General features: G+C 40.2%; 1 protein-coding gene across 1 annotated transcript in view; it reads right to left on the bottom strand.

Annotated features, from left to right (window-relative positions):
- The window catches only part of LOC143132168 (integrin alpha-M), a 34,080-nt gene extending 20,292 nt beyond the window's left edge, over positions 1 to 13,788 (bottom strand). The window contains exons 1-2 of the mRNA XM_076291526.1: positions 13,585 to 13,788; positions 5,693 to 5,813 (exon numbers count right to left, since the gene is read on the bottom strand). Coding sequence (XP_076147641.1) covers positions 5,693 to 5,813; positions 13,585 to 13,630 — 167 coding nt within the window. The 5' untranslated portion in view covers positions 13,631 to 13,788. The remainder of the gene's footprint in view (positions 1 to 5,692; positions 5,814 to 13,584) is intronic.
- Between the last annotated feature and the right edge of the window lie 1,000 nt (positions 13,789 to 14,788).

The following is a 14,788-nucleotide window of genomic DNA, read 5'->3' as shown; positions in this document are numbered from 1 at the left end:
GATCTCCTCGCAATATTTCTGACCAGGGAGTCAGAAGGATAGTCAATTCCAAGAGCCAAAGACCACTCGGAGAAAGCTCCAGAAAGACTCGAAGGCAGCCAATTCAATTAAATTCGTTAAACAGTTCTGGTAGTAAAGATCAGGATTCACAAGAGGGACCCATGGAATCTGTTTAGAACAATGGGCCAAAATCACCTGATACTGCGACTAATACGTTTTGTAATAGGAAATGTCTTGATGCTGTCATTACAAACAAAGGCTTTTCCACAAAGTATTGAAGAAATTTCAGTAGGCATTCAATACTTTTCTCCTGTGTCATTCCACTTTATTACACATATTATTTTTTATATGTGTGTTAATATAATGTGTGGTGAAAATTTCGAATAGACTCACTGGAAGTTTAGGCTAATTACTGAAAAAAAGTCTAAGCTTTCCACCATATATTTATTTTACCTGAATATTTTAACTTCCAAATGAATGTCAAAATGAATGTCATACGAAATGTAAGTTTGACTGACTGGATGTTTATACAAAACATAGTGACAACCACAGGTGGCAGTGTGGTGACTCTATATAAAACATATTGATGTCAATGGAGCATTTTGCCCATGTTCAGGGTGGAAAATAAAAAAGAAAGATTTGCACAAGACAAGTCAAATTGGCGTTTTCAAAAAGAAGGGATCATGGAGAATAAGGAAAAACATATTTAGAAAATCTTTGTATATTCCCACAAGGTGTTTGGGTGCTCTGAAAATGATAACCAAAATGATTTTTCAGACTTGTGAGGTCTGCTGTTCAGACCCTGATAGGGATTTATTTTATGTTCATTGCTTTTTGTGAGAGTGTTTCTACTTATCTCAGTAAGGAAAATAAATCAAGAGCCTATGTTCAGTACAAATATGTCTTCTGAAGGCTTAAACAGAACCCAGCCAAAAACTCCAATAAAATTTGTATCAACTTTGAGAGACAGCTATGACCATGAAGGATTATCCAGACCAAAGGTGACGATTTTGCTACATACTATTCCTATTTATGTACCACCATGCAAAATTTGAGCCTCCTACATGTTTTAGTTCTTGCGCTGTGGGCTTGTGAACTTTGACAAAAAAAAGAGGCTGGACAAAATCGACACCCACCTCCCCCTGTAAAACTGGCTGTATCTTGGAAAGTATTGATCTTACATAAGAGTAATTTTACAGTGTGTCTCCTGGGTAACATAGGTACACCTGGTAATTTTTTCAGAATTTTTTGAGACCTAAGTGCGTGGGCCCTGGTTGAACTGACGTGGAATGACCCATTTGTTTTTGGTAACCTGACTTCTTGGATAAAGACATTGCACCAGCAGCACAACAATTAGCGGCCCACTACTAGCGATGCTCAACTAAATAAACAAAAGGGCAGGCGGACTAAACCATTTAGCTCTTTAGCAAGGGAGAGTGAGAGTGACCTTAGACAGAGTAACCTGTGGTAGCTCTATACAAAACATATTGATGTCAATGGTGCATTTTTTGTTTCGTTGAAGTAAGGCTAGGTAGAAGGCTGCGTAAACATGGAAAACTGGCTAAAAACAGGGACACTGTCCAAAAGGCCTAATTAAAGCGATCGAAGAGGAGAAGCGAGAGAAACAGAGCAGGACACAGGGAACGATGGAATGGGATGGGGGGCAGACTAATCAAGGTGGAGATGGACCGCAGGGGGATAAAAGAACGAGACAGAAAAGACTGCGCGAAGAAAACGAAAGAATGATGAGGCATATAGCCCTAGGCTTCACGTGGATTGGGAGACAGGCTGCCCAAAGCCACAGTGCGTGCAGTGAGATGCTACCTAACCATTCTAATGTGGTTCTCCACACTGTTTTTTTTTTAACGTGAGAGCTCATAGACCAGTTGCACATTTTTATTATGTTATGTAGTGCGGCTAATTAAACAACGATGCCTGGAATGCGTCAATAGAATGAGTTACTTTTTTATGTGTTGGATGGTGGGGGTTCGCGAGCCGAGTCAGGATGTAGAAGGTGGTCCGCGGGGAAAAAAGTTTGAGAACCGCTGCTGTATATCTAAAGAGAAATGTTGTAGGCTACGTTGCGTTGCAGAGAAATGGACCCATAACAGCGTTAATTCCGATGTAAACATAGCAAATAACTCAAGTCGTTTTATTGTAGCCTATTTCTGGAGGTTTCTTTGGAAAGTTGAATCCGCATTGAATCCACAAGTTAAGTGTTTGTAGGCCTTATACTAAGGCTGTGTATTGATGTTGTGACAAGCTATGTTGTTGAAAGAATGTGAAATGAATAAATATCAGAACAAGAGGCTTTTGCGCAATAGCCAAAAGATAATGCGCTTTTACTGTAGCCTAGTAGAGTTTGCGAGGTGGAAAACAAGAGGAAATAATAGCTTTTAAAATGTCAATTTAAATTGTAGCCTTATATAATGCACTGGTGTGCATTTTAAATAATAATAAGGAATGTGAGGAGGCTGCTATTAACTTTAAAGGGTGCATCTACAATTGAAACTATCAGCCTTTGACGCAAATTTAATAGCCATGCATGCCCGGTACAGGATGTGTGCTTTAGTTGACAGCATGGTAACTAGATTTTAATCGGTCAACGGAAGCAGCTGTCCGTTAATGTTCATGCTGATTTTGCAACTGCGAGGTCCATGGCAGGCGCCCCACAGAAATGTTTCATTTTGCGAGTGAGATGCACGCTGCCCCCTCTGCGGCGCGTTCGCCCCTAGTTTCAGAGCTATTCTAGGGCCGTGACTGTGGTAAACAAACTATATCCTAATAGAAAACTGATAGCTTTCCTGGTTAAATGGTATAAGCTAGGCCTATTAGCCTACACAACATAAATTGTGGCGACCCAAATAAAATCTCCTGCGACCCACCCGTGGGTCGCGACCCAGTCTTTGGGAACCAATGGCTTAGAGCACCTTTAAGGGGGGGAAATCCAAACCTACATGACCAGTTCATGCTCGAAAACCTTCCAATGTGGCTGAATTCCAACAACTCTGCAAAGATGAGTGGGCCAAAATTCCTCCACAGCGCTGTGAAAGACACATTGCAAGTTACCACAAATTCTTGATTGCAGTTGTTGCGGATAAGGGTGGCCCAGCCAGTTATTAGGTTTAGGGGGAAATCACTTTTTCACACAGGGCCATGTAGGTTTGGATTTTGTTTTCCCTTAATAATAACAACCTTCATTTAAAAACTAGTGTTTACTTGTGTTATCTTTGACTAATATTTAAATTTGTTTGATCTGAAACATTTAAGTGTGACAAACATGCAAAAAAAAAAGAAATCAGGAAGTGGGCAAACACTTTTTCACACCACTGTATGATATAAGTCATCTCATACCATGATAAAGATACATATCACACTTTAGTACATTTTCTCCAAATTCAGTGAAAAAAGCATGGAAAGAGACATTACCATTGCATTATAAATACCACTTATCTACTAAAATGCAGTATCAATGGAAGCTTATTTCAACAACATGCCAATGACAACTCACCTCATTCATTACCATAGATTTCAACTCACATTTGACTTATGCCAGGTGTTGGTGCTGTATATGCACAATATACCAACACGCAACTACAGCATCAACATCACATGATGACATAGTTGAAGTCATAGAGTAGCATTATGGCGACATGTGGCCTAGTAGATGAAACAATATGGCCAAGCCCTACTCACTCCAATAATTTATTATTGGATAGCATACACTTCTCATCAATTTTGATAAACTGATTTGAAACATGCACAAGTTGTATGCTTGACAACCAGTGTTGTGTGTAACGAGTTACAAAGTAACGAGTTACAGTAACGTAACTACTTTTTTGAGTAAAAGTGTTAGTTGTAGCCTAGCCTAGCCTAGAAATCTAGACGCACCCTAGCGGCAGCAAATGTGGGTCTGGCTTGTCAGGCTAAGCCTAGCCTACACTGTCCCCTGCACAAGCTTTGCACTTGCACAAGCTTTGCACCAAATTTCGGAGGTGCGCCTGTTTAATGAAAGAGTATAAGGCTATAAAATAAGCCCTCATATATTTTGTGTTCACCTATATGCCCAAGATGTAGCGAGGCTATGTTATTTGATATTGTTTCATAGGGCTTTAGTGGTGGTGTTGAAGCCTATAAGCCCAATGTTTTCTTGTCAAGTGCTCAAGTGTTTGTGGCATTTTTTATAATAAAGAGCACAAAATAAATACCTGTTATGTCCTCCATAGTAGAACTTTATGTAGGCCTACACATTTAGGAACAGATATTGGGTTCTGCCGAAAGTCGAGCAACAAAAGTAACGTAAAAGTAACAAGTAACGAGTAACGTAATAAGTTACTTTCCATAGAGGCTAACTAAGTAAAGTAACGGGTTACTTTTTTGAGAAGTAACGAGTAACGAGCAAACACTACTTTTTAAAAGTAACTTCCCCAACACTGTTGACAACTAATGATATCCAAAAGCATCATCTGATTCCGCGATAAGGCCTTCTGGTAATATTGACCCAACCTAAATGTGAAAAGTCAAGTCAAGTCAAGTCAGTTTTATTTGTATAGCGCATTTAACGTGCACATAGTGCAACCCAAAGCGCTCCACATATAGGCTAAGACATTGTCATTGACACATAGACTAACAAAGACAATAGCGGACGGAGCGGCGTAGTCGCCAGCGTACCCGTGACACCAAGACATAGAACTACATTTAAGAAATAACAAACGCAAAAGATGCCGGACAGAGCGGCGTAGTCACCAGCGTACCCGAGACACCAAGACATACAAGACAGACAACAATTCAAAACAAATTAATAAATAAAATAATAAAAATTAAAAATAAAATTAGTCCAATTTCCAACTGGCTGAAAATGTCCAAGGGCAATGATGACTAGCGTGAAACTGCGCACAGCTGTGTCTCCACAACCGATGCATGCAACGCCAACAAAGTTCTTCATCTCACTGGCAGTTTGGAGATAACGTGAACGTTAGGCCTTGTTATAGTCTGGATATCACTGGAAGCAAAAAGACAAAAAAAAAGACACCCACCCACCCACCCACCTACCAACTACTTCCATATAAGGGTGAAAAAAGCTGTAGGAGAAATGCTACTCATGAAGAATACTTTTGGTCTGAGTAACAAATGTCTTCCAGGACACAACGTGCAACATACAGGGCACGACGTGCAGCATCACGTCATCATCTAGGACTTGAAGCAGCAATCTTACGATTCACAGTCTAACCACTTAGACCGCTGAGCTACATGCCCTGCCTGCTGCTCTGGACTAGGTGTGTGGGACAAAATATCAATATGGCAATATACTGTATAACTTCTCTTTAATATGTCATCAATAACAATATGTTTCCGACCATTATGGTGAACACATATGGATAATTATACAAATTGCTATTTCATTATGCTAATAAAACATGACGGCACAAGCAACACCATGGCCTACCTGTCGCCAGCCACAAATGCCCGGATGTTCGTGTCAAAGACTACTGTAGGATGCCTAATTAATCACTTAACATTTCTCCTCCATGTTTTTGTGTGATACTCCCACTCTTTCTCTCAACCTTCATGGCAATACAAGATTAACATGGGCATAGGCGGCACTTTGTGCTGAGTTTGGTTTCCTTTAGGATACTTAACTGTTGAGTTTGGTTTCACTGTATCCTTTAGGCTATACATAACTGCCACTCACCCTTTCTCTCCTTCAGACTGGTACTGCAACGCCTTGTATCCAAAGAAGTCTTCACGGGATCCTGATCCATTATAAATCTTGGGTCCTTCCATGTCTATGTTAAAGGCCATAGAAAAGAACACTGTAGGGAAAACAGAATTTAGCACTGATCAGTAATGCTTCAATTTAATAAAAGATATGAGGTACCATGAGGTTAAAAGTCCCCCACAGAGCAATTGTGAGGTGTCGGATGAATGGGAGCACTTTGTCAATAAAAGATCCTATCAAAAAGGCTTATTAATTTAAAATGGTGTCCAAACTCATACTGTGTATAGCCATAGTTGTGCAGCATCCATCGTTTACTGCATTCCACTGACTGACATACTGTATGTACTGTACTGTAACTCAGTTGAACTGTTTGAGGTTGTATCATGTTACATTTTATTCTTTATTCAGTGAGAGTCAGACAGAGCCAAATGATGGAGAATGGAACACCAACAGCCAGTAACAAGCACCGTTAGTGTTTGGACCAGATGTAGATTATGATCATGCAAGTAGCCTCTCCCACCGGCGGAGACATTTACGTCTATACATTTCACACTCAAGAGATAAAACAATTTTCGGCCCCGGCCATGGCGCGACTGGCTGGGGCACCTGCACCATACGCTGGTGACCCGGGTTCGATTTCCGCCCCGTAGTCCTTTCCGGATCCCACCCCCACTCTCTCTCCTACTCAGTTCCTGTCATTCTCCACTGTCCTGTCTGATTAAAGGCATAAAAAGCTATAGAACAATTTTCTATATTTTGGCGTTGGCGCGCATCAGACGCCACCAGTGGGCTTTGCTCTAAAAGTAATGGAGTTCTAAACTTTGGTGTCAGACGCTGCCAGTGGGCGTTAGCTTTTAGTGTTTGGACCAGATTATGGTTTTGCAAGTACCCTCGCAGGCATCACACTCATATGTGAGACATTCAACAGGGGAAGACTGAGGTGATGGTGTGAAAGCATGCAGAGTTGCAGGCCAGCACAGAGTCAAGGCATTGCACATCTGAGCTGTGAAAAACAGTGCTCATCACTTGCACAAATGTGAAACTCACAGACAGACAATTCAATTTTGAAACGACAGAAAGCAATCGGATGGAGCTAACACCATTGGCAAGCAACGCTCCTATTGCAGTGGTGATGGTAGCCTAGGGTGGAAAATGTCAGAGGGGGGGTTTCAGAAGAGGTTTTTCTGACAACAACTGCTGTCGCCCTTCTACTCAGATGCTGAGCCATTAACCATTTACACATGCACAGCTCACTGCTGTACTACGAAGAAATGTTGAAGGGTTCCCTAGAAGACAGATTTTTCAATGGCAAGCCTGCTGATCAAATCACATGTTACACACTGGTCTATTGACCGTTTTGCTAAATGAGCTGTTGTGTGACATTACGGTGAATGGAATGACTGACAACATGACTTCTTCCAATTATACAAGTTTACTGCACACACATCCCTTACAAAAAGGTAACACTTTACTTGATAGTATCGACATAAGAGTGACATGACACTGTCATGATACATGAAACCTAAACCTAACCCTAACCCTAACCTCTAACCCTAATCCTAACCCCAACCCTAACCCTAACCCTAAACCTAACCCTAACCCTAACTTGTTATGACAAAAACCGAATGTCACTTAATAACAGAAGTGTTATGTCATAAACGTTTATGACTTGTTTATGACACATTCATGACAGTGTCATATCACTCTTATGTCGACACTGTCAAATAAAGTGTAAACCAAAAATGAAATGTTTGCAGCAGATTTGCGCAAACTTGTGGGTGATGTGGGAAATAAATGAGTTCACTAGAAAATATTGCCAGAAGTTTGCCAATGTTGGCAGCTAGAGGCAAACTTCCAGAAAAGTTCTGGCAACAATGAGAAGTTTGCCACTTGTGGCAAATGTGTTCGCCAGTGATTTGCCACCACACTTACCCAAACTTCTAGTGAACTTCTGGTGACAAACCTAATTTGACATTGCAAATTTGCTGCAACATTGCCAAAAGTTAACCGCAATTGTTTGCCAGACACCTAATTTGCTTGTGAAAATATGACCTTGCTGCACATTTACGGCAACTGTGTGCCAGAAACCTGAAATTTCTGCAAGGGATGCAGTCCATGTTTGTTAAAGAGACATGGACTGGTCTGTGTATTGCAATGATATACGCAACCAAATGTTGCATCATCAGTGTGTCTGCTCTAGTCGATTTTCGTTTTTTTTACGCTGATGTCAGTGCAGAGTTTAGTTTTTAACACATTCACCACATTAATAGACTAATGAAACTATACATACGGTTGCATCACTTAGCAGCAAAAATGTGTTCACTTAAAGTTTAAAATAAATCTAGATCACTGTAGATTGCAATATGCTGTGTTAAGAGACATTGAAACATGAAGAATATTCAGAATTTAGTGGAATTTGCTGGTTCTCTTTCAGTTGAGTTCTACGGCATCAATTTCATGTCTAATGTATTGAGAATAAAAACACAGAATCTGAAAACAAAAACTCAGTAACCAAGACATACGATTCTGTAAACACGAGTAATTTACAGTGCTTATAAAAAAGTATTCACCCTCCCTGGATATATCCACTTTAGCTTTTATAAATGGAATCTTGACAAAAATCCCCTCTTTCATGTTTAATGTCAAAGTGAAAGCAGATTTCTACAAAGTAATATTAATTAATTAAAAATATATAATGCAAAATAAATGATTGCATAAATATTCACCCCCTTCAAGTCGGCATTTAGTATTTGGCTGCAATTAAAGCATGGAGCCTGTGTGAATAGGTCTCAGTTAGGCTTGCACATTTTTATACTGCAATTTTACTCCATTTTTCTTTGTAAAACTGCTCAAGCTCTGTCAGGTTGAAAGGGGATTGAGTGTGAACAGCCCTTTCCAAGTCCAGTCACATATTTTCTAATAGGATTGAGGTCTGGGCACATTGTTGTCTTTAAACCGTTTCTGTGTAGTTTTCGCTGTATGCTTCGGATCATTGTCTTGCAGGAAAGTAAGTCTTCTCCCAAGTCGTAGTTCTTTTGTGGACTGAATCAGATTGTCCTCCAAGATTTCCATATATTTTGCTAAATTCATTTTACTTTTACCTTTACAAGCCTTCCTGGGCCTGCTGTCGAGAAGTATCCCCACAGCATGATGCTACTACCAGCATGCTTCAAATTAGGAATGGTGCGGTTTTGGTGATGTACAGGGTTTTGGAGTCTCCCACATGTCTTTGGGCAAACTTTAGTCGAGATTTAATTAGAGTTTTGCCACTCACCCATAGAGCTTTGACTGGTGAAGAACTCAGGCAAACGTTTTTGCAGGTTATTATCTCATCTCAGCTGCTGAAGCTTTTAATTTCTTCTGAGTTGTCATAGGCCTACCCCACTATTATTCTTTTTGAACAGTCACTCAGTTTGTGGTGATGGTCTGCTCTAGGCAGATTTGTACATATTTCTTACATTCCTTAATGATGGATTTCACTGAACTTCAGTTTCCATCCTCTCACTTTGGTTTTCAATAACCTTTTCTTTGAGTTGTTTGTAGTGTTCTTTTGTCTTCATCAGGGACGTGCACAGAAGCTCATTTGGGTGTTTGCTATCTTTTTGAGTTTTCTTTCTTTTTGATATTTTGGCTTGGACATTGTTCAGAGCTTAAAGCAAAGACAAAATCTATACCATAAGGTTATCATACATCTTTGAAGATTGCTGGCCTATATCCTGCCCATTTTCATAACTTAAACAGTCTGGCCCATGCCTGAGCCCTGATACATTAGCCTACTTATTTTGTGTGCATTGATAGCTTAGTCTTAAAAGCTGACAACAAATTTAGGCTATCTTCTATCGTAATAGCCTACTCAGATAATGGTTTACATATTCAATATGCATTGCTAGTAATAGCAGCCTTTGACACTTTTACCACAGACCAGCCCAGGAGCCTTTTAGAGCCCATGTTAAGATTGTCTTTGTTGAACCAAACCATAAATTAAATTGTTTGAGACAAACAATATTTCAGACAACATTATTACATTCAATATAGACTAGGTTTGCATGTGCAAAACTGATTTCAAACGGTTTAATCTGCACCCTAGGCTATGCAGATTCTGCTGTTTGTCCAAACTAATAGGCTAATGTTGTCAGTGTTCACATTAGCTTACATGTTAAACTGTGCTCTGTAGGGATACTCCAGATGAGGCTATTTAGAAAGGCTTTTTTTATTTTTTAAGACAGCAGCAGCATCATATCAAACATTGTAGCTTTCGTTTCTGAACGCCCCATGTTGCCAGTTATTCAGGTCTCATAGCCTTCAGGTTAGGCCTACTATAATAATGTCTGCCTATTTGCTTCACCTTGTGAGCTAGAAGTAGTAGTGCAGCAATTAAGTTCAGCAACATGTGCTCTTGATTCAGTGCCACCAAGTTGTTTAAAAAGGTATTCAGCTGTTTGGCTGCTGATGTCCTAGACCATACATGGGCAACATACGGCCCGCGGGCCACATCCGGCCCGTGGGCTTTCCATGACCGGCCCGCGTAAGGTCCGTGAAAGAACAAATAGTCAAGAGCCTAGCATAGAGATAATGCACGCAAATCAATATCGTTGCTTTTATTTTGAAAGCGACTGCTATTTGTTCGCCCATACATTTGTGCGTGGATGCATACGATGTAAACACCCTCACTGAATTGTGCTGGTGAATAGAATTTATGCTTCTGCGTCGACACAATGCAGTTGCCTTTAAGTCGGCGTAAACCTTTCAAAGTTTTGTGTGTCTTATGTCTGCGTCGCTCACCACCGCAAAGGTTGTCAGAACGAACTCCTGCTGTTTGTTGGCGATACGAAGTGTTAATTTCAAAACGTTACTGGCAGATAGATAGTTTACATTCGGATAACCCCGTCATTGTAACCAAAATATGTCTGAGTTTATTTGCAAAGCTGTTAGCGAACTAGTATGATGCTACTACCCACAGGTTGCTTGAAGCAGCCCAGGGCGAGTTGACCAATCACAGTTTTGTGCATAAAGTTAAAGCAAAAACATAGCCTACATTTTTAAAATAGTTTTCTTTGTGCATGTTGATTAACTAATGACATTTCCACATTTTCATAGTCTAATTCTGCATAGAGTTAATTTAATGATGGTAATGATTTAATGATGAAATATTGCTGAGTGTTGATGAAATGGTGGCACAGGCCTATGGTTGTACTGACTCCTTCACATTTTCATGGCCTAGCCTAATTATATAGATATTGTAGTACTTTTTTATATCAGTCTTTGAAAACTGAAAAAAAAAAATGTCAATGTCAAAAAATTATTTTCGAGAATGAGGATTAAATACTGGACATAGATTAAATAGCCTATTGCTGTTTTTCCTTTGTCTCCCTCACATTTTCATCTGTTCTTACGAGTAGTAAACAAAACCATATGATTTACTTAATGTTATACAAGAACAGAATAGAATTGGACAGAATTGAGTTCAGACTTGAGTTCGGTATTTTGGGTCCGGCCCTCGTCAACAGTCCCAGTTTGTCATGTGGCCCCTTGGGGAAATTAGTTGCCCACCCCTGTCCTAGACATTGTTAATACCTCCTTACTGTCTGGAATCTTCCCCACCTGCCTCAAAAAAGCCAGAAATGGCTACTGACCACCTGGCCCCTGAACAGTTAACGATTGGGCAACTCCCCTCTAGGCGTTGAAATGATTTAGAGCATGAGGGTCCCATTTACACGGTCCTTCAACTCTGAAAATGGTGTGTGTTTGTGAACTGGTGTACTGATATCGTTTGTGACCCATTAATGTATCCCATAGAGTCAGTGCTAAGTTTTTGAAATACCCCGCCTCTACCCTCAAGATGTACCAGATGGCTGTCTGCATGTCACGCGGGATGGGCAGGCATGACACTGGCTAAACATCCCCTGGCGTCCCGTTTCCTAAAGGATGCTAAGTCAACAGCATCAATACCCCCCGTGGGATCTCATAGTGGTGCTAAAATCTCACAGTAGTGTCCTCTACCGATCCCCTAGATGATATTGTGCTCAAAATACCATCCCTCAAAACTGCACTTTTACTGGGATTTACATCGGTCCTCTACGCAAGCTCCAACAGTTGTTTGTCTGTTACCGGGCCTAGGCAGTGGACCGTGCCCTATCAAACCAAAGACTCTCCTACTGGTTAGTGGAGGCTATTTCCCAAGCATACGGTGCCCCCGTGGAATGTCTGAGAGCCCACTCAACACGGGCCCAACCATTTTTTCTCTCCTAGTTTTCAATGACTAACGTTACAGAAGAGTTAGAAAACAGCCTGAGGCTATCTTTAGTCTTGATTGGTCTTTAACTGAAGAGTTCCAAAACGCTATATCTCCATTTTTAAAAACATTAATAAGTCATGTTATCTAATTGTGTATTTCAGGTAATCTCCATAAAATTGCATTTTTTTTTTGTTTTGATTGAATAAAGATAAATCAAATAACAGTAACCCAATTACAGTTGCACACTGAAACTGACAAAATAAAATGTAAAAACATGATTTGTGAAAATTCATTGAAATGGGGGCTATAGCGTTTTGGAACCAAAATCTTCAACTAGACCTGATGGATTATGAACACCTGCCACATCTAAGATCACAAGATTCAGGCAACGAATACCTTGCCAAAGTGTAGCTCAATAGTAGGCAGGAAACTTGCAGCAGGATGTGACACAGGACTTCTTCCGTGGTGTTCTTTTCTAAACTCATATGGGCTTGGAGGCCCTGCATTCAGTCCCAGCAGAAAAAGTCCAAACTCAGACTTTCCTTCTGTACACTCTTGAAACGAATGTGTTGACCCTATCTGGGCACAGAGATGTGTTAAAAAACAACGCGAGTTGTGTTGTTTTCAACACATTCGTTCTAAGAGTGTAGTCTGAAGCTTAACCTTCCTCCTGCTAGAGGTCTCTCACGCTGAATATGGTGACTGCAAAACCAATAAAAAACAGTGAACTAATTTACACACTGCTGATAACAATTTCATTGGTTGATGGAGAGCTGTTCGTCAATATCTAGCCAAAACAAGCCAATGCACTCACACATAGAGATGTGTTAAAAAAATAACACAAGTTGTGTTATTTTCAACACATTCATTTTAAGAGTGTAGATGTAGTAAGACATCGGTGGCTGTATCAACTGCATGAGCCCAGACTGTAATGGGGTTGGGTGCTGTCAGCTGAAATATAGTATCGTTTTGAGCTGCCGCGGACGTAAGTGTGAGAGAGAGAGAGAAGAAGAGCAGCCCAGAGAGCAGCAAGACTACACGTTTGACTTGAAAATCACAAGAAAGGAATGGAGAACAATGCTCAACAAAACAGGAAGAGCATGTGGCAAAAAAGGTTAAAAACATGAGTACTTTTTTTTTTTAAAAGAAGAAAAAAAAAATGTGTGAGCATGTTTTGCACGTTAGACACCTTTAGCTTAAAGTGGAAGCCTGTGTTACCGTGAAACCTTACTTATACTTGGATATTTTACCCCATTCAAATCTAAGGTATATACAATTAGCTAATATACAGATCTCAAATGAACAATATTTGAATGCAATGCAGACATACGGTATACTGTATTGGTATTGGAATTTCTTTATGAGAGAAACATACTTGCACAGACTTTAAACATAAGAACTGAAATCAACATAAAACATCACAGGGGATGCTGGGTAGGATCATGGCGAAGGTTAAAACGGGTACAAGAGCATAAAAGCAACCCTGTAGCCCCTGCTAGTGTCTTTGCTGAGGCCAGAGCGTCTGCTCTGACAGTGCCTCCATCTCTCTCCCTCTCTCTCTCTCCCTCCCTCCCTGAGATCTGGACAAACGAGGACTAAAGTAGCACCACAGAAAAAAACAGCCACCTACCTGATGTCCAGAGGACCACCAGATGGAGGGGTCTGATCACAGCCATCCTCACCACCGGGTTTCACAGAGCCAGTCCAACACTGCTCACCCAGCAGCACCACGCTTCCTGTGCGCACTTTCTCAGTCTTCTGATAACTGAAGACATGGGCGTTACGCAGTTCCTAGGTCTTTTTCTCCTTTTTTTTGATTTACGTAATTTCCTCTTCTTCTGCTATTTCTTCACCTTACCGTTCTTCTGAAACGAGGCACACCGTCAACAATCATATGGTGGCACACTTTAAGCAGCCACAAAATATGACATTCATGCATGAAGTATGATGAAAATTATCCACATTTTTACATTTCTTTTTTATTATTTTGTGCTCTTTGTTTTCCAAAAGTGATTTATTTGAAAGTTATCTAAAGCTAGTGCACACAATGCAACAAAGGAGTAAATGTCAGAATTAAGGTGACAACAATAAGGAATGTCTTTTTAGATTTTGTTGAATAAAAAATGTGAATTTTGCATGTGTGAAATTTGGGTATATTGGAGTACTGTGTTATTCTGCACGGCCTTAGTTATTCATTTGTTTATTAATGTTTAAAATGTTTAATTATGATAATGAATATCATCTCTGTAAAACTACAATGAATAATACAATAGCAGACTAAACAGAGGCCAACGTAGACTAAGTCCAATGTTGCATGATGTCCAGATTAAAAGATAATTTTTTAAACAGATACATCTTCCTCCAACACTAAATGTGGACACCACACATGAAATATTTTTTTTTTCCAAATAAGGCAAAAACTGTATCGTGTACCCGCATTATTTTATTTTACATTATAGTCTGTACGTTCTCTGGTCAAGTGAATAGTTACTTTTAGCATTGGCCTTCTTTTTGATACCATGACCCAGAAACTGTGACTGACTTGCAACAGGAAGGGTGCGCCATCCCTCCCCCTCCCTCCACGACCTCATGTAGTATATGAAGCTCAGGCATCTGTTCACACTTCTCACACCCTTCTCAGCAAACTTGGTCTGGCCCAGAGTAAGTTTACCATGACATACGACTTTGTCATACTATGACCATACCATGTCAAAGTCGTCCATCATCCCCAAACCCCAAAAAATGTGCACGCACACGCACACACACACACACGCACACGCACACGCACACAACACACCAACATTTCCGGTCTCTTTCTACCTAGTATTGTTTTC

The sequence above is a fragment of the Alosa pseudoharengus genome, unplaced genomic scaffold (assembly GCF_046254945.1).
Source record: "Alosa pseudoharengus isolate Yale_2024_CS ecotype anadromous, Long Island Sound unplaced genomic scaffold, YU_APseudo_1.1 YU_APseudo_1.1_scf_1, whole genome shotgun sequence".
Classification (NCBI taxonomy): Eukaryota; Metazoa; Chordata; class Actinopteri; order Clupeiformes; family Clupeidae; genus Alosa; species Alosa pseudoharengus.
Note: the sequence above shows the minus strand (reverse complement) of the source record. Positions and strands in the feature narration are given on the sequence as shown.